Source organism: Nyctibius grandis, chromosome 4, assembly GCF_013368605.1.
Source record: "Nyctibius grandis isolate bNycGra1 chromosome 4, bNycGra1.pri, whole genome shotgun sequence".
NCBI lineage: Eukaryota > Metazoa > Chordata > Aves > Nyctibiiformes > Nyctibiidae > Nyctibius > Nyctibius grandis.
In genome coordinates, this window is record NC_090661.1 from 2,538,688 (window position 1) to 2,565,920 (window position 27,233).

At 40.2% G+C, this 27,233-nt stretch overlaps 1 protein-coding gene across 1 annotated transcript; it reads left to right on the forward strand.

The window, feature by feature from the left end:
• Window positions 1–795: 795 nt before the first annotated feature.
• LOC137663186 (actin, alpha skeletal muscle B-like) lies at window positions 796–17,793 on the forward strand. Its single transcript, XM_068400108.1, has 9 exons — window positions 796–876; window positions 4,044–4,189; window positions 5,766–5,894; window positions 10,043–10,153; window positions 12,750–12,834; window positions 13,819–13,980; window positions 14,552–14,743; window positions 16,147–16,328; window positions 17,559–17,793. The coding sequence occupies exons 2-9, from the start codon at window positions 4,061–4,063 to the stop codon at window positions 17,700–17,702; spliced, it is 1,134 nt and encodes a 377-aa protein (XP_068256209.1). The 5' UTR covers window positions 796–876; window positions 4,044–4,060; the 3' UTR covers window positions 17,703–17,793.
• The last annotated feature ends 9,440 nt before the right edge of the window (window positions 17,794–27,233 follow it).

The window sequence follows — 27,233 nt, forward strand, 5'->3', positions numbered from 1 at the left end:
GAGGCTATAAGAAGCAGGATTTGCATTCAGTTTCTGTAGACACGTAATAGAGCGTTGTGCGTTGCCTATTAATACATCCATGTTTTGTTACAGTGTCCTCTGAAACTGCACAACTATTTCTCTGATTCAAATAATAGCTTTTTTTGCGAAGGCTGTGGCCACTGGAAGCTGGGAGGTTGTTTTTACACCCTTTGTTGTTGTTTGTTGGTGTTTGTTCTCTCTGCCTTTCCACTCACATCTGTGTAAAATGGAGATATAGTCAAAACAAGCCAAGTCTAAAGGAGTAGACATAAAGTAACAAAAAGGAGCAGCCATTTGGTTTCCTGTTTGCTAGACTAAAATCCTAAAAATCTTGGGGGAAGAGAAAAATCTAATGAGTATGAAAATGGAAGGATTCCATCGGTTTCACTGATGGACAGATGCAAGGTTGACTTTGAACAGATGTTAGTGAATTATCTACTTAAGGTCCAGGGATTCTTGTATGTGAGGCCTGTGCGGTCGTGTGACAGGTAGGATGGAGGGATTGGTTGGCATTTATGCTTGCAGAGTTAACATTGATCAAATTATGTCTGATATTCTGCGTCGCTTGTGTTTGTCATGTGGAATGGGAAATATTGCCAGCCGTAGTTGCCACTGTAGGTAAATCCTGTAACCTTCCTTCTTTTGATGGTTCTTTAATATTTTAGTCTCGTAAAGGTCTAGATTTCTATATAAATCCAATATATTCCTATATAATTGATATTTTTTTTGTAAAATGGCAGTGACTCATCCCTTTGGAATGGCTGATTGCTGATTCAGTCCCCGTTTGCAGCCATAGTGTCACCAAGTGCTGAGATAAGTCACCTATTTTCAGTCTTTGCGCCACGCGAACACCAGGTACGGTTGAAATCTGAGTACTGTACGTGGTAAGACTTCTCCCTTTCCAGCTTGAAGACGGCTGTTAACGGAAAGATAATGAGCTATTCTTAGCTAATTGTGTTATAACGAAGCAGAACGCTTTCCAGTGACACCAGTGGACCTACAGATCCTTCCAGTCTTACTCATCTCATGTGAGGGATTTTTGTCTTCAGGGGAGAAGACACCCCTCTGTCATGAGGCATAGCCAGTTAGCGAGCGGGAAAGGATCCAGAGATGTTAGAAATTCTGCCCTAATTTATCCAGGCCTTTGTGCTGTCACTGTGATAAGCACAAACTGGAAAAAAGAGTTTCCAAAAATGGCTTGACACGTGTAGATATGCTGTGAACTCCATTCCAGAAGCTGATATAAATGTAATGGAAGGTGAGATCATGTCATTTACAAAGAGGCTTTTCCAAATCATCACCACTTCCTGGGTAAGTATTGCCCTGAGAGTTTTTCATGTTAGTTTGTTATTTTAATGCTTCATTTCACTTGGTCTGGGATCGTTTGGGGCTTTACACACTTGCTGGACTTGGATGCTGTTTGCCTCCAGCTTTGAAGGAATTCCAAAGGGTCTCCTGGTGTAAGGTAATTCAGGTTAACTGCATACTTGCAGGGAAACGTGCAGACATTCCTCATCACTGGGAGGATCAGGAGGGTGTGATGAAACCTTCTTAGTCTGTCCGCAACCTGGAAGAACACTTCGATAGTGTTTGCTGGCTGGACATCAGGCCTTATGCAGAAACCAAAAAGGAAGTTCTCTGTTAATCATATTTAATTTTGCACTGGGAATTAGAAAAATAAAAGTAAAAAAAATAAATTTAGGAAACATTTAGGAACTTTATCTGGTGACAAGATTTCCAAACAGCTGCTTTGTGGAAATGATTATTAAACCTATAAATTCAGCGGCTGTAAAGCAACAACATGACTCAATTGATGAAGATTTTAAGTAGTGCTCTTTATCAGTTCATTCACCTTGTAATTAAGTACTGATAAGCAAAGGAAGATGATTTTTTTTTTTAATAAAAAAGGGAAATGAACAAATTCAGTCATTGATTTATTAGGAAGTGTCAGTGGTTTCACTAGAATCTAATCAATAGTGAGAACAAGTGTAAACAATTGCTGCCAGCCCTACAAAGTGTAACTGGTGCGGATCAGCTGGGCTTTCCCTGGGGATTTTGTTTCTCTGAGTATGGCTGTACTGACCGTAGGTTTACATGGAAAGCTGTGTAGGAACTGCTGTGTGTATGAGTGAAGGGGCATATTATTTCTCACCAGGGAGGATTAAACATCTTGGTCCTATTCAGCCGCCTTTAGAGCCAAAGAGTGGTGCTGAGCTCTCGGAGCTTTGTAGCATTTCTCTACTTTAAAATTCTCTACTCCTAAATTCTAGTATCTCATCTGATGTCATTTCTGATGTATTTAAGAACTGAGTTTACTTCTGTTTTACACTGGTGGCGTCAGAGTCTGGGTGCAGTTCTGTAATGTTGGATACTGCTGGTAAATGGTTGGTTTGTTGCGTTTTAAAAGCCTTTTGGAAGAAAATAACAATTCATGGCAACATGAATGAGTGTTCCAAAATACCAGCCACTAGAACTAATGGCTAACATTTTGTATATTAAAGCTGTTAACAAATTTAGGTGATACAATTATGCTGCTTATGTGGAAAAGAATTTTCCAGTAACAGGCACATCAACAAGAATGAAAATGATTTTTCTTATTTAAAATAATGTCGTATTTTTGAATTCTGCTTCCATTTCCCCTGCGAGCGCTGGGATCAGTCATGTTAGAGCCTGGCTTTGTAAAGCATGTGGGAAAGGACTGAACACCAGGAACTTCATGCAGCTCAAACTTTAAAAAACAAAACTGTTCCTGGCTGTAAATCTCCATGGACTTTGGTGTTCTTGCAGGGATCCTCTGAAGAGCATGAGGTATTTTAAACTCCCCACGTAGCACGGCATGAATTGGTTGCCGGGCAGTCCTTGATGCTGGTGGCTGTTCTGCCACCGCTCCTGACCTGACTGCATGTAGCGACGAGGCGGGACTGTAACGCCATCAGAAGTCAAGTACATTTTTGCAGTCAGTTGCAAAAATGATGCTTAACACATTTTTGCATTGTTAGGGAGAGGCTTTTGCTGGACAAGTGCTGTTTTTCATTCCTTTCCCATTTCTGAAGCACCCTTCTTTACTGAGTGAAGTTGCCAGAGAAGGAAAAATAAAATCCTCCCCTCTCCTTGACTGCCTAAAGAGGCAATTGTACAGTCCTAAAAATAACCAAGGAATCCGAAACAGAGGTCTTGGTGAAATTCAGGCCCCCCCTCGGTGGGAGTTTTGCCATGAATTTCAGCGAGTTCAGGCCTCTGATGTGCTGGCCAACCGCTGAAGTGGAGTTGTTCCTGGGCGCTTGTGCAGCTGCCTCTTGTTCTGTTTCCCAGAATAACCCCGTCGATAAGGTATTTACCACTTACAGATATGGACTAGGTCCCGTAGTGAGTACTTCACGTTACAGAGTAGCTGTCATTTCAAAACACACAGCAAATGCTTCCCCGAAACTTTTGGTGGGGGTTATTTTTAGTTGGTTGTTTAGGATTGATGATGAACCTCTAAGAAAGGCAGATCTAAACATGCCTCTAGGGGACAAGTGTGATCTTTGAAGTAATGAATGTTCGGTGGTTCTGATTTACCATCTAAGTACTGACATTATAACTGGTAGGTGCATATGATCAATTCATTTTTAACAAATGAAATTTCTAGAAGATAATTCAGCCTTGGAAGAGATGGGGTGATGGTTGCTTAAGTCCAAGTTGAGGTGAATGTGTACCCTCCAGCTGGACTTGTGCCACGGTCACGAGGCCAATTAACAGAGTATCACAGGACTCCTTGAGGCTAGAGCAGAGGAGATGGCCCTTTTGGAAACAAAGGCTGAAAGTCCTGATCAATTTGCTTCGGTAAAACCTGTTCAAGCTGAAATGTGTGTGGATACTTAAGATGCTTTGCAAGATCGGGGCTTTAGCATAGACTTTGCTGTTTAGGATTATTCTTTGCCAAAATAATTCCTTTTACAGCAGTTTGCTGTCTAAATGATGGAGAGTTGCTTCTGTCCTATACCCTTCCATCTGCTCCTCCCAAAATTACTGTTTTGCAGCCCAAATTTGAGGCACTATGTGCGATGACGATGAAACCACTGCCCTTGTCTGTGACAATGGTTCTGGGCTTTGCAAAGCTGGGTTTGCAGGAGACGATGCCCCAAGAGCTGTATTTCCATCCATCGTTGGACGTCCTCGACATCAGGTCGGTTGGTACCAAAGTGGAAGTGCTGTCTGGTTTGGGTGGTTGGTTTGGGTTGGTTTTGGGGTTTTGAGGGTTTTTTTTGAGACTTTAGGCATGGCAGTGGTGAAGCATCAGATTTATTCAGGCAAAACTCCCATCGGCCTTTGTAGGAGTTTGGCTTGTTAACTGGAGGATTGAGCTGCATGTCTTTAAGGTAAATGTCTTGATCCTTTGGAAAAGGTGTTCTGCAGCCATAAAATGTTGACTATAGAAGAACATGAGTGTTTTAATGATATGAAGGTGACTTATGGAAAAAAATACCACAACTTGTTGGATTAATTAATACTTGCTGTATCAATACTAAGAAAAAAAGATAGGCAGAACATTGCTAACATGAGAAACCAAACGAATAATAGTGATAAGTTCCTTTTCTTGTTCCATTAAGCAACAGTATGGCCCAATAAACTCCCAAAAAAGCTCTCTAGCACATCACTTTATCAACTCAAACAGAACTGGAAAGGATAAATGTGGCTTTTCTTGACCTTGGAAAGGGTCTTTCTGCTTAATTAGTTTCTGAACAGTTCCTTTATAAATAGAAGACACAGATTTTTGTTCATTTTATTCATACCTGAGTCAGATTGTAATTTTCTGGGCTGTAAAAACCCTTTCCTGAAGTTCTGTGTGTTCTTTTGCCTGGATTGCCAGGCATAAAATACTAAGCATTTTAAGGAATGCATTGTGGACACCTCCAAGAATTGTTGAAGTTTAATATCGGTGGTTAGAAACATGTACATTCTTTAACCTCTCACATTGTTCATTGGCTTTTATTAGTGATTCGAGCTGGCATGTAATTTTGCATAGTTATGCAGCTTAGCAGCTATATTATTGAATCCATGGAATTAAAATGTATCCATGAGAAAAAAAATATTTTTATGCTAGTTGATGAATCATATTTTACCTCTGATGATGTTGTATTATTTGGGGTAATCATGATAGGCTTCCTAATGAAAACATGATAAATTTAGTAAAACTATTATTTAATAAGTGAGTTTTCTTTTAGAAAATCTGTCTGTTTTATATAAATTAATGGGTTTTTTTAAAAATGTGTATTTTTCAAAACCATTTCACTTCCAGCAAGGGGAAATAATGTCACTGTTTAAAGGCAATAGTGGAACTGCCTAGACACAAAGTGCAACCAAATATATAAAGTAAGGAGCCATAAAGAGATTATATCTTTTTCATCCATAATTCCTTCCCTTTATTCCTTTCTGCAATGACAGAGGACCTATCCCTTGTGGAGAACCATGGGTTTGCTGGTGCCTGCCTCGGCTGGGCTCCTGTGTGGGCATAAGTTGCACTGAGTATGAGATATCTACCTTCCTTCATTTCTTTTTGAAGCTGCTCTGCTCTTCGTGGTGGGTTGATGGGGGATGTTAGTACAGAGTAGGTAGTTACCGATAAATTCACATTTTGGGGGTATGTTCTGGAACTGCAGCAGCAAGAACAATATTTCACATGAAGTTTTAACTTTAAAATGATATTCTATCTCTAATGTGCATGATATGCTACACTAATATTAGAAAAATGTACTTTGCAGGGTGTTATGGTTGGAATGGGTCAGAAAGACAGTTATGTAGGGGATGAAGCACAAAGTAAAAGAGGGATCCTGACGCTGAAGTATCCCATTGAGCACGGAATCATCACTAACTGGGATGACATGGAAAAGGTGGGTGTTTATTTTTAATGTAATTTTGTTGAGGCTGTCATCTTATCCAAGACGTACAATTTGCCATTAACCTTCTTGCCAACCAAAGGGAAAATCCTTGAAGGATTTGTAGTATCAGTGGAGGTAAAGGGATAGTACAGGGTGCTGGTACAGGAGTTGATCAGGTCGTGGCACTTCTAGAGTTACTGTTCTTTTAAAAAGTAAATGCTTATTACTCATCAGATTTGGCAGCATGTTAGAAAAGTATCTGATGCTTTATACACACTGTTTTCAGTCTTGAAGTTCATACTGAGGCAGAACGTTTGACAGTGATAGAAAGTAGCTAAAGTAAAAAAAATAGAGGTTGTGATTCATCAGAGGTGAAACATTAAAGATACATTACTCAAGTTGGGAACAAAAACTATGAGGTGGAGGGGTGATTTTCCCTCCTTAGTATTTGCCTATGTGAACCAGATGATGGATGATGCCCACATCTTGTATTGCATGTGACATTCTCACTGTCAGTTAAAGAGGAAAAGACAGATTGGGGCTTCCTATCCCTATCCTAATTCTTTGAGAGTGGGGTATTTTTTTTTTTTTCCTGAAGCACATTTTTCTGTTGCCAATTCCAGTTACCTTTTGATGTCTGGATGGCAAGAAGGTGTCTTTATTCCCTATAAAGCACAACTTTCTTGGCATGCAGCCAGCGCAGTGACCTCTCTGCGAAATGCCCGCTTAGGGATGTCCCAGGCCAGGCGTGGGCGATGGGGTGTGCTCATGGCAGACGCTGGAGAGGCAGGAGGAGTCCCAAGGGCACTCTCACTCTGATATCCTGTATGTCCTGGTCTCTTCGAGGACCATCTGAGTCTGTACGTGGAAATATTGTGCCTCCTCTTTAGGGACAGGATTGGAATTCGATCCCTTGTTGTCTCCAGGTGGAATGGTGTGGGAAGGAAACACCACAAGCAAACGCTTCTGGTAATGTTTTCCTGTGGAAAATACCTTTGAAAGGCAGACACGGGGCTGGGTGATGTTCTGTACTCACACCTGCTGCGATGAGGTGTGTAGAGTTATAATACATATATCTAGAGTCAGTTACTGTGTCATATTCACGAACCCAAATTGATAAGTGTGGAGTGTTCCAGGTGAACAGACCAAAGTCGATACAGGAGCAACAGGAGTTCCTCAGTTCCTATTTGGAAATAAATTGCCCACCTACTCCTCTAGATGGAAGCATAGTATTTGCATTTCATTAGTTCACTGCTTCCTGGGAGGACACCTTGCTCGTTTCTGCAGAGTAGAAAGTGTATCTCCTGTATCCCGTTATGTTGTTCTTCCTGATCATTTCCCTGCTGTCTGCATTCAGCAAGAAGTTATATTTATAGGAAAAAAAATAGAATAAAATTGGAGGTCACTATTTTATGTTCTTCCCTCAGCGATTGGTCTCTGCATCTGGAAATTGTCCTGTGTATAACACATACTGGTATGTGTGCTTCCTCTGGGTAATGCTGGATCCTAGAGCAGATTATCTAAAATCTAGTTAGGAAAAGGAATTAGAGAAGGTAAAAAAGGTGGCATGGGCTTTACTCTAGTGTAAACTCATGGCTAGATTGATTGTTTTAAGGGTGTAACGTGGTGGAGGCTTCAGGCAGTGCTGGAATTCAAATAATGGTCAGATACTCTATAGGTTCTTGTAGTTTCAACTTTTCTTCTCTTTGTCACTTAAATGGATGAAGGAATTACTTGTCAAAGTGGGTCCCTGGCCCAAACTGACCTTCTTCTGACAGACAGCTTGCAACATGCCGTAGCTGGCAAAGATGCCCCGACACTGAGTTGTGCTTGGGGTTCTTACTGAGCCCAGCAGCAGAGGGGGACAGAAAGCAGAGGCTGCTTTCAAGTGAATGAGCAATGAGCAACAGATAGAAAAAAAAGCAGCATGAGAGAAAGACAGTGATAGTGAAGAGACAAGAAACAGCGTTGCTGACTTTTGTGATTGTTGCAAATAAGAAAAAAACCATTTTTTTAATATCTGGGCTTCCCTGATTCAATCATGTATCTTAGCTTCCTCTGAAGCTCTGTAACACACACATTCATGCACACGTGTACACACCCTTATGGCTGAGAGAAGCTCTGAAATGCAATTCCTAAAGTTTTGATGCTAAGGGAATAGCTTTTGTATATGCATATATATATTTCCCCCCCCCAAGATTTTTAAGCCAGTTGCATGATTTTGATCCGAACCACAAATTTTCTTTCCAGTGCTTGGAAATCATTCTACTAAAAGCATCGCAATGTAGAAGAAACAAGAGAATTACTGGGTAACGTGCCAAAAATTGGACAAAGGTGTAATAGTGCAGTGCCCAACCATTCACGTGTGGAAAAAGAGGGGGGTCACCAAAAGATTGGGCTGAGCGTGCGTGTGTGCGAGAGAAAGGGAGAGCGAGGATGCTGCAGGACGCGCAGACACCCGTGTGAGTCGGGAGGAGGACGTGCAGGCGATGAAATGAAGCATTCTTCTTCTCCCGTGCTTCAATTCACAATATTCAAATTGGGACTGCTCTGCCTCCCACTGGATAATCACACAGGGCATTGTACATTGCTGTTCATCTGCTCACAGCAACTGAGTTGATAACGTATGGGAGGGAAAGCGGTGGGATGGAGCGTTTTCTGGCTCTGGTGACTACGTCAATGTTTAATATAAGTGTTGGAATAATTTTCCTCACTAATTTCTCTTTGCTGTTGTGCTTGCTGCTTGCATTTAATTCTCATGACCTATAAAATCCAACACTGAACTATTTTTGTTTCTTGTAGAGTATCAGTATCTATTTTATGGTTATTGTTAGGTCGAATCTAATGTACAGTGCCAAATCCTGCCTGGTTTTGAGGAAAAACCTGCTACCTGCCCGAGGTTTAGGCAGGCTCCTGCTTTATGAGTGCAGGTTTGTTCCCCACTGCTGAAATCGCCAGTACTTTGTTAATTATGTAAGCACAGAGGTTTCCTTCTCTTCCTGTCTGAAATGGCAATCGTTTTCTTCTTATATCTGATTTATATTTTCATTTTTTACATGATGACTTTCTGTTTTATTCAATTTCTCCCTGTATTTGTATTCTAAACCTTCAAATGGAAGATGGCCCGGCATCCCAAGCCCCAGTTCTAGAAACATCTGAGAATTTCTTTTAGGGGACTGAGATGGAATTGAAATTTTTTTTTTAGGGCTGATAATTTTCGTAATAATTCCAGCTCTGGACAGCTACTGACTTTGTAGGGGCTTCGGATTTAGATAAGATCTTTTTTCCACTTAAGTTCATTTTGGAGCATAATAGTACTTGCTTCTAGGATATTAACCAAATAAACTGACCCATAAAACTATCCTGATGTTTTGTATTCAGAAATAAGCTTGTTGAGTCAGGCAAAGCTGAGCTAAAAAGAGAAAAAAAAAAAAAGAAATAAGGGTAGGAAAGAATTAAACGAGAAGATAAGAAATATTTCATCGTGCCACCGAACGGTCTGTCTTTGAGCTGGCATCAAGAAAAAAATCCCTTCAGTTCCTCACAGCCATAGTCCTCAGACAATCAAAGCCAGCATCGTTTGAGACAGGTAGCACCTTCCAACATGAAAAAATAAGTCAGTACTTTGCAGACTGTGGCTAAGAAATTTAGTTACTCTGTAGTAAGTGAGAGTTTGATTCAGGATTTACTGGATGAAATATCTGTGGCATAAAGGGCCTTTCGCTTCTGTGGGAATAATTAGGTTTCTAAAGAGTATCTTGGTAATGACTTGCAACTGGATCAGTCTCCGAGCAGCTTGAAGTGGAGAAGCCTTTTCAGGTCTAACAATTCAGTGCTCGGTTCAGCTTCTGCATCAGAGCACTGGGGGTGGGAACTCATGGGTGCCCCTGCTTCGAAATGATCATCTAGACTCTGTTTAGGGAGTCCTGACTGGAAGGACTCCGTTTTGTGTGTTGTGTTGTTACATACAGTAGAAACCCAATGGTTTTGGTTCTAATTTGGAGTTGAATTTGGCAGATTCAATGCATGCTTTCTATTTTAATATGTCTGAAAAAAAAGAAAAAAACCACTCAGGCTGCATTTGAAAAGCTTTCTGTGTAGTTCTGTGGGCAGAAGAAAGGATTTTCAGAACGCTTTTCTAAAGCGATTTTCATTTTTAGATTTGGCATCATTCTTTCTACAACGAACTCCGGATTGCGCCGGAGGAACACCCTGTCCTGCTGACCGAGGCCCCCTTGAATCCCAAGGCCAACCGTGAAAAAATGACTCAGGTAATTGTCTGAATATTGTGCCGCAGATCATTTCTGCACGGAAGCAGCTAAAAGCATGAATAGTCCTGGGTGTTCAGTTTCTTAATCTGGGAGATAATCCCTTACGGGTTAGTGTGGGTTAGCATGCTGGCTAAGCCGTGGCGAGAGAGCAAGAGTTCCTGCTGCTCACGCAATACCAGTTCTCCAGATGGCCCTAAAATGTTTCGTACTGGTGTGTGGCAGTGAGGTGTATGGAACCAGCCTCTTAAAAGCTTGAAGTAATTTTCTTTGTTCACGAGCCTGTGTGCACTAAGTTCTCGAAGTGGGGAAGCTGGAGGCTGAGGTGGCTTCTGATGCTGAGTTTCAGTGTGTAGATAAGGTCGACCCAGGATTCATGTAGATTATTGGATGGCATTTTGAGGCATTGATGTATTTAAATCTGAGGTTTGCAAGTGCTGTAACACGGCTCATGTAGCAGCTGAATCACACTTCTGTGTGAGTTTTGGATCACGTGCCTTTCATGTGCCTACCTCTGGCCACCAAGAGTGCTAAAACTGTAGTAGCCCAGCTCTTCAGCTCATGCTGTATCAGTTCCTGCGTTCTACCCTGAAGACTGTCACTTTATCAACACTTTTGCATCAGACAAAATGCTAACTGTCACATCAGAATTGTGTTTGAATAAAGATGCTTGAAGGCCATCATGCAGATGACTTTGTGGAGCTCCCAGCTGGAGCCACCTCTTCAGGGATCAGGAGAAAAGTGTTCAAAAACTGGAATGTTTGTGCTGGCTTGGGAAGAGGAGTTGTCTGAAGGATTCAAACTCAGATGATGCTTTGCTAAACGTTTCTGCCTGTGGCATACCCAGTCTGATTTAGCAAACTCAGAACCAAAGTCAGCCTCTGAAGTTTGTATGTTTTAGAGCAGCTTTCTGGCCAAAAGTCCACGTTATAAATTTAGTCAGTGAAATAACCAGAAGTAAGTGTGATTTAAATACAGATATAGGTATAAAATCACTTGGGAAAATTAGATGTGGCTCTGCACTTCCCTTTGTGCCCACTTTTGGCATATATTCAATAGGAAGATTATGCATCAATTTAGCAACAGTGTAAATAAACTAATTAAGTAATGAGCTCAACAGCACGTATTACTGGGACATAATACAACTGGGAGATAATAAACAACAACAGACCATAAGAAAAGCCTAGTTTATAACAGCCAGAAAGTGTGGTTCATACAGTAGACATGTCTAGGACTGTTTCTCTGTCATTATGCTTTAATGATAAATCCTGTTTTCAAGGTTGTTTAAAGGCTTATTGTTTATTAGTGATTACGTTAAATTCATTACATTAATTAACTATGAAATACTGGTAATTCGTGTATTCTTTAATTGAAAGCATACTTTTCATTAAAAGTAGACTTCATTGGCGAAGGTATTAGCTTATGAAATCCAAAGTTTAAGTTTAACCCCGTGATGTCAGTGATTCTGATGGGTACAATGGTGATGGTTGAGTCTCCATCCCTGGAGGTGTTTAAAAGACATGTAGATGTAGTGCTGAGGGACATGGTTTAGTGGTGGACTTGGCAGTGTTAGGTTTATGGTTGGACTTGATGATCTCAAGGGTCTTTTCCAACCTAAATGATTCTGTGATTCTATGAAACGTGGTCGCAGCAGCACCACTGGTGATGGGGCAGCACTGCCTAGGGTAGGTGGCTGTGGTTTGAGAAAGGATACAGTGCATAGGGTTGTCCAGAGTGTGTTAGTTCACTGTGTGCCCTTAATGGTTTTCCTTAGCAGAGCTCCAGTGGAAGTCCAGTGGGAAACAAATGTTATTCCATCTGCTCGGGTAGAATTGCAGTGTATCTGACACAGGAGATGGAAAGAACTGGAGCTTGTTAGAGTAGAGGAGGTGGGGGATGAGACAAGAGAACATGGGTAAGGTCACCATAAAGAGAAAAGATAAACTGTTGTGTTTGCTGAGACAGCAGAATGAGATGTAATGGATTTAAACTAGACCAAGTGAGGTTTTAGCTAGATACCAAGAAAACCTTGATAACAGTAAGTGTAGTGTATCACTAGATTTGTGTGCTGGAAGAATCTGTGGCTGCTGCAGCAGAGGAATTTCTGGGACAGAATCAAAGCTGTGTTGGGAATGGCTGATTCTTCCTTGAGATGGGAATAGACAGATTAGTCCTCGTGGCTTCGTCCAGCTGTGTCTTCTATAAATGTTTTGTGTGTGTGTATATGTGTATATATATATATATATATAAAAATAAATATATATAAATACCTTAGATTGCTGCATTGTTGCAGTCCTGCCATCAGGGTAAAAAAGTTATCCCAAGGTGCCAAGGTGTCGTCTTCAATTTAATATTATTGGTAAAAATCTGACCTAGTCTGAGGTTGATGGAAAGATATCCACTGACTTCAGTGATTTTTTTTTTTTTTTTTTTAAATGAAATCCTAAAGAAAACATAGCGTGCTGTTCACAGAATCACGGTTCAGGAGGGGACTTGGGAGTAGTAACTGGCAGTATTCATTAAAACAAAATTAAAATGTGTTGTCTCTTCAGATACTCTTAAGTGTAGATCCTCAAGGTTTTCAAATTCTTCATTCCAGATTATGTTTGAGACGTTCAATGTGCCAGCCATGTATGTAGCGATTCAGGCAGTGCTGTCTCTGTATGCATCGGGAAGAACGACTGGTGAGTCTTTCTAGGAGTCTTATTTTCCCCCCGCCTTTCTCTCGTGGATGTATAGGCACGTACACACGCACACAGATGAATTTTGGTTACGATGCACCAGCTGTGTATTAAGAACTGGTAGCTGCATGGAAAACGAATGCTTCCCACCATGCTGGGCAAGTACCTCGTTGTTGATTTCAACTTCGGGGCAGGTATGGTTGAGTTTCAATCACCTAATGATGGCTGCTGTTAAGTGATAATTAGAATTAGCATGGAGGTCTCTTCTTATTGCCATTTAGAGTCTGATCAAGCGTTGAGACAACAAATTACTTCTTAGCAACCCTTGAGTCTTCATATACTTTGAAAAAAATTAAAATATCATCTGTCTTTGTAGCCTGATGCCACAGTAAAATTTTGTACAAAAGGATCACCAGCTTACAGGGATTACAGTTGTCATAAATACTTGTTTTATGTTTAAAATTCCACTATTTGTATGTATGTTTGGTATCTGAAATGCTTTATTAATTTTGAGTGGAAAACAAGTACTTCATTTCCTATGCAAGAATATAAGTAACATGGCTGTGCACAGATAAACCGTTGTTGTCTTTTCCCTAATGGGATGTTTATTGGCAGTTTCAAATTTTTAATTTTATAGTAGATTTTTATTTACACTTTGTACTTTGGATCATGTCTGTAAAGTGCTAGAGGTTGTCTGAAATGAAAGCCTCTCCATCCATCTAAGATTTATTGCTAGCATCCATTCAGGAAGAACAATACAATCAGATTGCTGAATGTTACGTGTCTTTTCCCCAAACGCAGTTGCTACTTAGTTTGTGCTAATGATTTCATCTCACGTGAGCAGCTCCTTAGTTATAGAAGTGACAGAAGCAGTTGCCACGTGAGCACCTTTATTTGTTGTTGCATGTTTCAATTGAGAACATGGAGCATGTGGAGACCCTGTATCAGTGGGAAATAACTGGCTTCTCCTTCTCTTTCACTTTCTAGGAATAGTTTTGGATTCCGGGGATGGTGTCACACACAACGTGCCTATCTACGAGGGCTATGCCTTGCCTCATGCCATCATGAGACTCGATCTGGCAGGCAGAGACCTGACTGACTATCTCATGAAAATTCTTACAGAGAGAGGCTACTCTTTTGTCACCACTGGTAATGAGCTGTGCTTTGGATGCACTTTGCATACGTTTGCTCTGTTAGTTGTCTTATTGTGCAGGAAGCGTGTACCTGGTGAGATGCATCAAAATCCCCGTCACTAGGTTGGCCTGGGAAAAACAGTTCATGTTAGTTAGCAGGATTCTCCTGACTTTGGCTTTCAGTGCATATGTTGAGCATCAAGGACAAGGATGCCACCTCATTAGGAAATCCTGGGTGTAAGTCACCGGCAAATTTAACGGGTTGTTGTGTTTGATCTTACCTCTTCCATGGACAAAGAAACGAAGTTGGTAGCGGGCAATGGATGAACCTCTGGAGATTTGATCAAGGTTTTGTGACAGTCATGTAAACATTAATCTTTACAGTATTCTGTCCTACAATGTATCTTTTATTTGCTGATGAGGGAAATTTAGTAATGCAAAGGGAAAGTAATGTTGTTGAGGCAACAGAGAGATCAGAATCCAATGAACTGTATGAGCATCATGAACTCAGGGAAAGGTGCATGAGAAAAATCTGTGTCCTAGCTGTCGTACTATATGTTGATTAAAAACTTGTTGGCTGTCTGCAGCGGAACGGGAGATTGTGAGAGACATCAAGGAGAAGCTTTGTTACGTGGCTTTGGATTTTGAAAATGAAATGGCAACTGCTGCTTCCTCTTCCTCTCTTGAAAAGAGCTACGAGCTTCCTGATGGACAAGTCATCACTATTGGGAATGAGCGGTTCCGATGCCCAGAAACTCTCTTCCAGCCATCCTTCATAGGTGGGACAGAGCTTCTCTTTCTAGGGGCTTGACAGAGAATGAAAAGAATTTCTTAGGAAGTATAGAGAGCCTTCAGCTGTAGGAACCGAGGTGTTTATCCTCAAATGTCCTCAGAAACATGCAGCTTCTGTTGATGTAATCGGTTCTTTAGAAGTTATGAACACTACTGCTGCTGGGCAAAAAAAATGCCTGTCAGTTTAGACATACCTGAATTCTAAGATGGTTTCAACCTCTTATAAATGCAGTAGAGTTTCTAAGATGATGTTTTAGAGTACTGTCAAAAGATCATGCTTTTTATCTTGACTGGCTGATCCATAACTGCACAGTGCTGCTTATGTGGGTTTTTAATCTAGATGCTGCTTCTGTTTATCATTTTATTATATTAATCTGTAATAATATAAATTAAATCATGAATTATTTTCCGGTAGTTTTATCTGTAGTGTTAAAATTCCCATTCTATCCAGTGGATGACTGACACTTTATGTGGTAACTCATACTGCCCTCACAAATTTCCTACTTTCTACTTAAATTCCACTCTTGAGGACTGAGCACAATGGCTGCAGGCAGTTTGGCACAGTTTCTGTTCAGCTAAATGGTGAAGCTAGCTATGTTTGTGTGTAGAAAGGAAACTATTCAAGCATTAATGTAGCTCCAAGTTCTGTATCTGAACATCAGCAGGAGTGATGTTCAAATATTCTGTATTTGAACATCAGCAGGAGAAATTCTCTGTAGTAGATAGAGGGGTTTGGCTGCCAGAAGTGGATCAGGGATCACAGCTGGTGCTCAACAACGGTCAGTATCAGAAACGTAGCGATGGAAATCAGGATTTCCTGGATGACAGATCTTTGTCAAAATGTGCGTGTTAAGACAGTTAAAAAGTCTAGTACTTAAAGTTCAAACTGTATTGCCAGTGCTGTATCTGGTCTGTTCCTTTTCTTTAGCAAAAAATAGTACCACAAGTTAACTTCACTGTACTGGCATTCAAATTAAACCACCACCTCAAAAGTGAGGTAGCTCACTGAAATGCCAAGTGGGCTTCTATTTGTAGCATCATAGGAGATTATAAAAATGGCAAACTGTTGCAGTAACACCTTATTTTAAATTTTTCCTTAAATAATGCTAATTCTTTTATTTACTTGAAGAATTAGAAAACCCAGTATAAAATCATAATGGGCATCTTCCTCCCAAGTGTATTTTGCTTGTATAATTACTATGCTGAGATTGCAAAGAAGGTGAGGAGTATGTCCTGTCTTTCTCCTTCCTCTCCTAAGCATCACATAGGTTTTTTTCCTGGAGTTTTCTTAAGGGAAACGGCCTGGACTGGTGAGCCTTCCTTTCATTTTAACAGTAATAGAAAGAAGGGGACAAAGAGAAATAACATCTTGAAACTTCTTTCCACTCAGGGATGGAATCTGCAGGTATCCATGAAACCACTTACAACAGTATTATGAAATGTGATATCGACATCCGTAAGGATCTCTACGCTAATAACGTCCTCTCTGGAGGAACCACAATGTATCCTGGGATTGGCGATCGTATGCAGAAAGAGATTACAGCTTTGGCTCCGAGTACTATGAAGATTAAGGTAATTTTGAACACCTGCACTTACAAAAGACACTTTTGGTGGAAAGTTAGATCTTATAAACAAATCAGAGTGTCTGTAAGAGAATGTCCAGGTCTTGCATCCCCAGTCCTGACATTAGGAGAGCCTCGGACAGCCAGCTTAATTGATACCTCTTTTCCTCCTACCAGCCAAAGCAGAATTAAAAGAGGAATTTGAGAGGTACTGGAATAAAAATAGTTGCTGAAGCCATGGGAGTTAATGAAGTTACTTTGAGAAAATGTGAAACAACAGTTAAGGAAGAGAGTCCTGTGGGATTACCGATGAAATAGGGTTATGAGGGAGAGAAGGGCTACTTGAAAGACACCACTGGAACAACAAGAGAAGTAGGGTTGAACCTAGAGAAGATGGAGCTGTAAATACTAAAGGGGCATGAACAACTTGAGAAGATACTGGGAATATTGTAGGCTTCAAGGCTTAGCTTCAGTGAGAGTCATTAGTGAAAAGGGTGAAAGAAGTTTCAGTTACGCGTTCTTGACTAATCAATCCAAAATCCAAGCAGCGTGCAAAGTCTGCAGCTTGCTAGCTATTTGAAAGGACCCTTTCAGCTTGGACTCGAGACAACATACAGTGAAATAGAGAGGCCCTTTTTATCGGGCAGCAGACAGCATGCTGGATGGGCAGGACAGTGGCAGGAATGGAGGCAGGAGCACGCAGAAGCAGGGGTACATCCAGGGCATTTTAACAAGTCAGTGGCTAAGGGGGAATCGGCAGGAGGACTTCTAGCTCTACATCTAGTGCTTACCTAAATACACAACGCCAGTGTATCTCAATGTTTTGTATTTTTTTTCTTTTTACATAAAATAATTCCTTTGTCCTTAAAAAAAAAAAAAATGCTCAGACCATTCGGTGTAGTGTTGTCCCAGTGGACTTTACTTACAACCAAATTAGGTTCATATTTCAAAACTTTAATTTTCTTTCATATATATTCAGATTTTTTGGTAGCTGTGTTATGGGCCATCTGCAGATATCTCATGTGCTGCCATATCTGTCAGCTCATAGTAACATTATAGCATCTCTATCAGCTTGAGGTGGAAGACGAAATATGGCAGCCTTTCTACCTCTTAGGTGCTTTACTTCATCGGAGTTGTGCTTCTGTGATGAAAAGAGTTTCACCTAGTTATTTAATCCAAAAAGATGTTTACTGTGTTATCTGCTTGACACTATTTACAACAGATTGCATTTCTCTTCTAGATGATTGCACCACCAGAACGTAAATACTCTGTCTGGATTGGGGGTTCAATATTGGCATCTCTGTCCACTTTTCAGCAAATGTGGATCAGTAAAGATGAGTACGAGGAAGCTGGCCCCTCTATTGTCCATCGCAAGTGCTTTTGAATACTTCCATCATCTACTGTCAGCGATAAGTAGTGCTGTTTCTCTACACATCACCTGCTCTCATTCACCTCTGAGGGTGGTTTGGCTTTCTTCCACGTGTTAAAAAACACATTTTATGGATGTCATATGAATCAGCAAATTATTTCTAGTTTTTGATGCTAAAATGAGACTAACAATTCAGTGGCGGGTGTTCTCCATGATTAATAACAGTAGTTATACATTTTGAAAGACCTCCCTTCCCCCCGCATGTGTGTTGTACTGCCAGCCAGGAGGTGACACACAATGCTGCTGTGTGTTAGTCTCTGCTAACTGATGGTAAGTCTGGAGTATGCACATAAGGGATTCTTTCAAACTCAAACATAATGCAAGATTTAGGTACCAGAGAAGGTTTATTTTATGCAGTTAAGTGGTACACAGGATTTTTCTAAGGGGTTATTTTACTGAGGATACAGCGGATGTATGTGGGTACCCATGTGCACATGGGTACCAGTTCTTTCAGGAGAACTTGGATGGGTGTCTTTCCTTGTGATCCTGCAATTGTTTGGCAGCAGACCTTTGTCTCCCTGTGAGCACCACTCCCCATCAGTAAGGAGCTTCAAAAAGCTACAGTTCTTCTGAACTTAACACGTAACAGGTTAATTTATTGGATGTATTATTGCGTTCTTCATCTCTCTCCCTAAGCGGTTAACTGTTGTTTCAGTTGCTTTTGCTATATATGTGCTATGCTAAGCTAAGCTCATGATTATAGAGTAAATAATAACCTTTGGAGTATGTTGTTAAAATATTCTGGGTTTAATGGATCAATAAAAGTGTAATTATCCATGTAAGGCTGCTGTGGCTTACATTAATTTCATAGTTTATCTGTTAAAGATGAAATAATTACTAATTTATATTTTAATTTTATTATGAAAAAGGTATCATTCCCTCTGAGTTTTCTAGGTAAGCAATTTTTAAATGAAAACAGAATTGTTTTACAGTTTCTATTTAAAAAAAATCTTCCTGGATGACAAATTTTTGTAATGTTCTGTATGAAGGTTAGAGTCAGCTGTGAAGATTTTAGTGTTTCAGGTACCAGACAAGTGTGTTCTGTATGATTCTTGATGCCGTAGACTTTGAATTGATGTGATGTCAGACTCAAGGTGCGTTTCATGATTTAAAGCAAACCTGTCAAGTTCTTGCCAGTAAACACGACACCCTCTTTCCAATGATGGGGAGAAGCTCTGAGTTGGATTTATGGTCCTCTGAAAATGCAGCTAGGGATGTTTTAAGGAACCTTTTTACTACTGTGAGTTCTAGCTCAGGGTGTTCTCATTTCCTATCCAAATGGTCTCTTAATGGTAAAAGCTGAAAGACGTACAAGGGAAGGATTCTTCAAAGCTCTGCTGTAGCTAGCACTACCTAATAAGTAAAAGGGATTGCCCCTACCTTCATTCCCACTTTTGAACAGCAGTCAGTTCAAATTCCCAGTATCCGTGTCTTCTCAAGCAAATGTAAACCATTACAAATTTCTCAGCCTCTGAATGGATTTTAGTTTATTATCTTGCTCTTGTAAGAGCAATCATAAGCTTGTATGATTGCTTGCTGCTTAAGTTGATAGTAAATCACCTTACATACAGGAACAGCACTGTTAACTGGCCGTTTTAATCTTGACCTCTTGTAGGTGTGATGTTGAAGAGCGTAAATCTAGGTACTCAGATCTCTGGAACCGAGTTACATTTGCAATCCCCTGTAGTATCAAAGTAAAATTCTATTCAATTTGCTAATAATCTACTTGTCCTTGTTTCAGTATTAAAAAATAAAGGATCATCTCTAGGTTTTCATTTTTTTTAATATATCCTTTCAGTATATACTTACAGCTTGTTAATCAGGAAAAAAGAAGAAAATGTTTAAAAGTGTGTATTTTTTTTTTTGTAAGTGGCAAGGGAGGTACATGTTTACAGCGTTTGCATATACCTGAAAGTTCTTTGGGCTTTTCTTCTTCCCTGCCTTCCCCAGGTCTCCTTCTCTCATTCTCCACAACAAAATTCTCTTCAGTCCTCGGTTGGCATCTCTAGCTCCTGGCACAGCTGGGGCTGAGACGTGAGCTCTCAATGGCTGGAATATGAATCCTCATCCCACAGCTGACTCCTTTTTCAGTGTGGAAGAGCATGATTATGCTCTGAATACCTCCCTAACAATCTGCATGTGGAATCTTATTCAAAATTAACATGCATTTTGAAAACAGAGTTAATTATGTGCTAAGAGCAAATCCAGATAAAAATAAGTAAAACTGTTAAGCTGTTTTGTGTGATTTGGCAAACCTCTGCTTCTCTGAGAGGAAATTGCCTTAGCCACCGTGCAAGTCCTGCTTTTCTACATGTGGTTGTAGAGAACACTGTAGTGGTTGGAACCGAGAGTAGGGAATACCCATAGCTAAGAAAATAGTTCAGAGTTTTCTCCAAAGACTCACCTGGTGTTCCCAACTACTCCTTGGTTACCATTTTACTTTAAGATCATCTTTAAACCCTTGGAGGTGTTACGTTTATATTCAGTCATACCTGTGCATGCCTTACTCTGTAATCTGATGTGGAAAACTAGTATGGCTGATGATAAGTGTCCTAAATTTGAAAGACCTTCTACAGATCATGTCTGTGTAATATCAACAGTGCCACCAGTGCCAAACATTCAGAAGTCGTCTGGTTCTGGAGAATGGCTTTGCGTTTCAATTTGCTAATTTAGTAGATTTTGTGTGCTTAATATTCACTCAGGTTTTCTTCCCTACAGCCATACAGACTATAAATAACTTCTTTAAAAAACAAACAAAGCGCATTTCTCTCAACTTTAGAAGTTAGGACTCAGAAGATGCCTCCCCACTGAACTAATGAATCTTGAGGTTCGTGATAAATCATGGCTTCACCATATGATACCAAGTAGACTTCATGGGCAGAGATAGTCCAGAAATTTTTTATATTACGAGCAGATGAATTGATAGAGAAAGAAGAAAGATCATCTTCTACAATGAGACTTTTAGGTAAGAGCTATATGTATTTTTAATAGATTCTGTTGTTTCTGTAAATAACATCAGCTTGTGGATGAGATACTCCAAAGGTAGAACACTTATCTTCTCAGAAATGTGAGACAGCAAGTCAAAGGCTACAAATAACTCTTTGTATGTCTGTGGGTGGTCTACTTTATTCAGTCCATGATGGTGATTTAATCACATTTTTCTGAAGAGCAGGTAGACTATTACCAAGCAAATTTGCATCACTATTTTACTTCAAGGTAAGTGTATCAAGATAGTCTTCCTAGATGTTATCTTAAATCATTAAAATATTTGTGTCTTCGGAGCAGAAAGTAAGAGTTACTATGATAAACTAAAGTGAAAGGAAACCAACAGCTTGCTCCATAGGGACCAGGAGTGTGTCGTATCCTCACTACACACAAACTGATACGATGCAAAGGAAGCGTGTTGCATTGGTCAGGGTTTGTGGGTGTCTTGGAAATAGCATCTTGCAAGAGAAATACTGAGGGTAGTGACGGTTCTTTGCCACTTTTTTCTAGTTAGGAAGATGTAAGCTGTTCTGTATCAAGAGTGTGCCTTTTCCTGCTGGCCAGAGCTTTTGGCAGGGGGCTAGAGTGAGCACTCCCCATCTTCAGCCTTTACACAATCCATGGGTGTCTCTTCCCTTCTGAGTTCCCACAGAGCATCCTTTCTAATGGCCAGCTTGTGCTTCCCTTTCTCCTCGATGTGGTATCCCATATCCCATCCTACAATAAGGGATCACGAGGCATTTGTGCTCACAACTCATTGCTACCAAGACTACACAGCAAGCTGAGTGGTCTTGATACAGCCACATGGTTTTTTTAATTAAAAAAAAAGCAATTTGCATTTTTGTTTGCTTGTGACAATAATAAAAATTTAACAAGGAGACCTCCATACTGTCCTGTCTTACCCATTCTTGAAGTTTTTATATCATCTTTATATCAACAGAGTCTCAATTCTCGCAGTTTCGTAAGTACTGTAACAGCTGGGAGTACTTCTGGGGCTGTCCACCTGTATTTTAGGGAATGCCTTAACTCAGGTGGGCATCGGTCCACTTTTCTTACAGATAATTTTTTTTTATAGCAGTCTTTTCCATCTAGGCTGTTAGCAAATAACCTTTCTTAGCCATGAAGTAATATATCGTTTCACTGAAGCTGATGCTGATACTGAGCAGTTTTCTGTAGAACTGTTTGTGATCCGGGTGTGAATTTTGCAGGTTTACTCTCTTAATTGATTTCCCATCTGGCCCAGAGAAAATTATATTCTTACAGGACTTCAAAGCCTCTGATTAAACCAGAGAAGATTTTCAGCCAGTCATAGCCTCCACTGGTCTGTAAAATACCCAAGCTGAAAGATCAACTTGACCAACTGCACCCCATGATTTGACAGTACTACTCAGAGAGCTGGTGGTGACCTTATGCCTTAAGAACTGTCTTTCCCTGGCGGTTTAACCTTGAAAGCATCACTTCTATTTAATTTAAAAAAAAAAAAAAGTGAAGATGGGCTCCAGTCTGCCTAGACTTGCCTCGTTGGTGTTACTCAAGTTCCAGATGACAATCCTGTTTTCCCACTTTCTGCTGTTGCTTTTCTTACCTGTGTTATTGGATAAATCTACCTACTCCTCTGCTCAAAGGTGGAGAAGATGGATGAATTGGGTAGAGCTTTGCTGTATTTTCAAGGTGAAAAAGCATTAAATAAGTGCTGAGGTCTGAGCTTGGATATTTTTTTTGGTAAGATTTTTCTTGTACAACAAAATGTCAAAAATCCTGTTCTGGTTTCTTATATAGACTTATTGTACATAGCAGTCCGAAGGGGATGTATGAAGTTTGTCTTGAGAAAATATCACTACTCTGGGCCTTTTCCTACTCCCATTCCAGTTGCTGAATACTTTGCTGTTGTCCTTGGTAAGTACGAGAGGATGTGGTTCTCGGAATGTGTGTGATTCTCTGAATATGTGCAATTCCCTGCGTAGCTCACCGCTGTCAGGGCTTGTGAGGAAGGTTTCCTTGTGGTAGCTCTTTCACTCTGGTAGTCTTGTAAAGAGCATTTTGCATTGCAGGTTGCACACTAAATCAGTTGCTTGGCGCTCTCACACAGAGTTGCTGAATTAACATGATGTGACCCAGAGATGCAAAGGGATTTCTTTCATTAACGGTGCCGGGATGCTCGGGAGAGCACAAGATGCGTTTCCTAGACGACAGCTGATGTTACTGTGTAACTGGAAGAAAGTACAAAGGCTGAAAAGGGAGTTTATGAAGAGTAGGGATCCATTTAGGAAAAAGCACTGAATAGCAAAATTAAAGTTCTTTTACAAAATTTAACACACATCAAATGTAGAGACCTGCTTATAGAGTCTGTGAAACAGCTGTGATGGTCTCAGAAATAAAAAGCCCCACAAAAAAAAAAGAAAAAAAGCAAAGAAATGCAGTTTAAAACACAAGTACATCATCTCCTTACGTCTGTACGTGCTGCAACCTTAAAGTCACAATCCTTATCTGACTTTTTCCCCAAAATAAAACAATCAAGAACGATAATCCTGATGGAATAAACACAGATGGCAGCTTGCACATGTGGGCTGAAGTTTTACTTCAAATTCTGTGCAGGATAAATGAACGTCAGCTGAAGTACCATCTCTCCTCTGTTCTGGATGCTCACTGCAGGAAAACTGATGCAGATTTTTGGTTAATATTTAAGTGACATTCCTGACAGCGGAATACTGTGCATCAGCCTGAGAAACCAGCTTGTATCTAGCCCTGTGGTTAATTTTTCAAAAATGGGTTAGAAGCTTGGATGCATCATTCATCTGCTTCAGTAGTTAGAAAAGTATGACTTAAATTTCCTTCATCTGACCATTTCTGAATGATTAAAAAGAAGATTATTTTCCTGTGTTTAGACCTATAGCTACTTGGGCTAACCATTGCTCTAGAGAACTGTTTCAGGACCCTAAAGGTGTATGTTTTTTAGGTTGCAGTTTCACAGACATCCAAGCTGATCTGTTGGCTTGCTGCCATCAGAAAGGCATGATCTTTTTCTTCCCCCTCATCTCTTATCCTCTCTTTCCTTTTGTCTGGTTTGCGGTGATTTTTTCATGACCTGATTCACTAACCTGACCAAAAAAAAAACCCAACGGCCTCTCTTGTTTTGTTTTGCCTGGTTAGCTTTCAGATGGGTTAGTGAGTTGAATTGTCTTTTGGATAGTCCTGGCAACCGTCAAGGCTGACACAAAGCTAAGCGACGCAGTGGGAGATGAAGGGGGAGTTGGCTGCCCCTTACATTGGCAGGATGCTATGGCGTTGCCCTCTTGTTTCATGAAACTGCAGCATCAGGGGAGAGAATTTAGTGTTTGCTGAGAAAAGGGAGTTCTCGTCCATGTCCAAAATTCAGTCACACCTCTTTCTATAGGCTTGGACCAGGACCCTTGCATCCTATCATTCATCTGAGGGTTTTATAACCTTTTACAATTAATTCTCGTGAATTAACTAATATGACAGGCAAAAGGCAATGCTACAGCATCTTCAGGGTAGGGAAGGAGGAAGGGAACTAGAGGCCAGTCAGCCTCGCCTCAGTCCTTAGGAAGATTATGGAGCAGTTCCTCATGAAAACTGTTTACTGGCACGTGAAGAACAAAAATTTGAACAGCCAGCATGGATCTACCAAGAGTAAACCATGCTTGACCATCCTGATTGACTTTTATGATGAAAGGACAGGTTTTGTGGATGAAGGGGAAGGAATGAGTCATGTTCACTTTGACTTGAGAAAGGCTTTTTGGTACAGTCTCGCATATTATCTTAGTAGCCACATTAAGGAGATGTGAATTGGATGGGTGGACTAGAAAGTGAGAGAAAAACTGGTTGAAGGGCACTGGTCCATGATTCAAAGTCTGACTGGCATCTGCTTACTGGTGATGTTTCTTAAGGATCAGAGCATCTGCTTACTGGTGATGTTTCTTAAGGATCAGAACTGAAGCTGATCTTTAACGTTTTCTATAATGACCTGGTTCATAGAATCATAGAATGGTTTGGGTTGGAGGGAACCTTTAAAGGCCATCTAGTCCAACCCTTTTGCTAGATCAGGTTGCTCAAAGCCCCATCCAACCTCATCTTGAATGTTTCCAGGGACTGGGGCATCTACAACCTCTCTGGGCAACCCGTGCCAGTGTTTCACTACCCTTAGCTGGATGATGGGCAATAATACACCTCTCTGCAAATTTCCAAATGATGCCAAATTAGGAGGGTGAGTTGATGTGCTGGAAGGCATGTAACATTCAGAAGGGATGATAGATGGGGAGAGGCTGAGGGAACTGGGTTTGTTTAACATGAAGAGGAGGGAGGGAATCCCATTGTCCTTTTCCACTGCCAAAAAGGTGGGGATGGATGGGTAATAGAGAAGGAAACCCTTCTCAGAAGTGCACAGCCGAAGGACAAGCAGCAATGGTCACAGGCTGAAAAAAGGAACTTCCAGTTGGACTTAAGGAGAAAATTGTTAATCCTGAGTGTGGTTAAGCACTGGCATAGGCTGCCTGGAGCAGTGGGGGGATCCTCATCCTTCGAGGTTTTTAAAACTTGACTGGACAATGCCATAAGCAATCTGATTTAATTTACAAGTTAGCTGTGCTTCAAGAAGGGGGTTGGACCAGGTGAACTTCAAAGGTCTCTTCCAATCTAACTTCTTCATCTGTGATTACTTTGTCTCTTTTACAAATGCAGGGTAATTTGTTCACTTGCCCAAGCTCTCAGAAAAAAACCCCAGCAAATCTGAAAACAGACATCAAAACAAACCATGAGAGTTCTGTGTTTTAACCATGACACTGTTTGTGTGTGTGTATGTCTCTTTTTTTTCACACCAGCATCTGGTAGACAATTGTTAAGCCACTACTATTGCTGCAAAACTTTATCTAACCAGTTATGCTTTCAGTTCTCTTTATTAAAAAAGGAGAACTATTGGAGCAATGGTAGTAAACACCTTTGACTTTATTGCTTGCTTTTAATTAATATCTTTTTCTCTCTCAAAAGTATTTACTAGGCAAATATCACTCTATGAGGCTCACATTGGGCAAATAAAGTTGGTATTTGTTGGTAAAATTTGTTGGAATAAGAGGTTACATAAACGTAGAGCTCTGGGACACTGCAGTTTCTTGAGCTGCTTGCTTGATAGGTTTTACTCTCCACTACCTGCCAGTGGATGTTACACAAAAATGGTGTAACTAATGATCCAAATTTCTACTTCTTGCATTAAAAAAAAATGTTCTTGCACTAAATCTTTACAATCTCTTTAGAGAAAGCTTTGGCTTCAGCAGGACTGCAGCCTGAGAAAGAGAACAACACTCAACATAGACTACATATTCAACGAGGATTTATTTTCTGTTTTGTGAATCTAGACTGACGACTTCCTAACAGATGCAAGCAATTTTACTGTGAAGATTTATCAAATTTCTCTGTGAGAAAAGCTTTCTCCCCTGTTTTATCGGTGAACTGTATCTATGCAAGGGAATTCTGTTAGAGCTAAATACATATAGTTCAACCACAGTAACATTTTCATCATTATTTCATTAGCAGAGCAATGCGGTCCCGGCATTTTCTTCTAATTCTTTCCCTTGTGACTTTACGTATTCTATCTTAGTAAAATATCATGGCACAGGTATTGCAAGGCAGTAAAGTACTGCTGCTTCAGGCTTCTGTGCCGTGAAAAAAGCAGTGTCAAGATTATCATGTGAGGTTGTATTTAAATTGCGAAGCATTTAAAAATGAGCACTAGTTCAAATGGTACTCGACTCAGAAATTGAAGTGTACAAAAGTATCTTTTGAAGACCATTCTGGGTACTGGAGAGGTTATTCCCATTCCCAGAGGCACAGGAAACTTAAGAGGCTTTACCAAAAAAATGTGCAGGAGTTCATTGTCAGAATCCTGGTTTCCTGGGCTAGTACCAGAAATGCAAAGCCATTTTTCTTTTTATATTTCATTGCTGAAATCTCAGGGATTAAAAAAAAAAACAACAAAACAACAACAACAAAAAAAAAACAAACAAACAAACAAACAAAAACAAAAACCCCCAAAACCCACAAGACCTCTACAGAATTAGTGGCTAAATATTTTCTATTGACTTCACTGTCCCAAGACATTCACTTTGAAACTGGCTCTTAGAAACTAAAATTAGACTGTTGTCATACTTAGAGCCCTTGGATTTGTCTTGGTTAGTAGAACTGAAACCAGTAAACGGTTGGCAGCAACCTTTGTTTCCTACAGGTGTCCTGTTAAAGTCTACTTAATTATAGACCATCTATCAATCATAATGGCATCATGATTATATTAATTACTATGTTTAGTCAGACTAAACTTTTTAGCTTGCAATAGTTTAGATTATTTAACATGTTTAAAAATATTTTTACAAAGGTTGAATGTGTATAAAAAAGTCTTACAACTGAATCTTATTTGATGGTGAAACTGCTGTCTTTTGCTTTGTAGCTGTGTCTGGGAATCACCCAGAGAGAAAAGCAGTACTGAAAAGAGAG

Excerpts from the sequence above, each read along its gene's own strand:
- LOC137663186 (XM_068400108.1), top strand. The coding sequence starts at position 4,061 with ATGTGCGATGACGATGAAACCACTGCCCTTGTCTGTGACAATGGTTCT. Across the intron at positions 4,190-5,765 it reads TTGGACGTCCTCGACATCAG|GGTGTTATGGTTGGAATGGG; the intron begins GTCGGTTGGTAC and ends TGTACTTTGCAG. Across the intron at positions 13,981-14,551 it reads CTACTCTTTTGTCACCACTG|CGGAACGGGAGATTGTGAGA; the intron begins GTAATGAGCTGT and ends GGCTGTCTGCAG.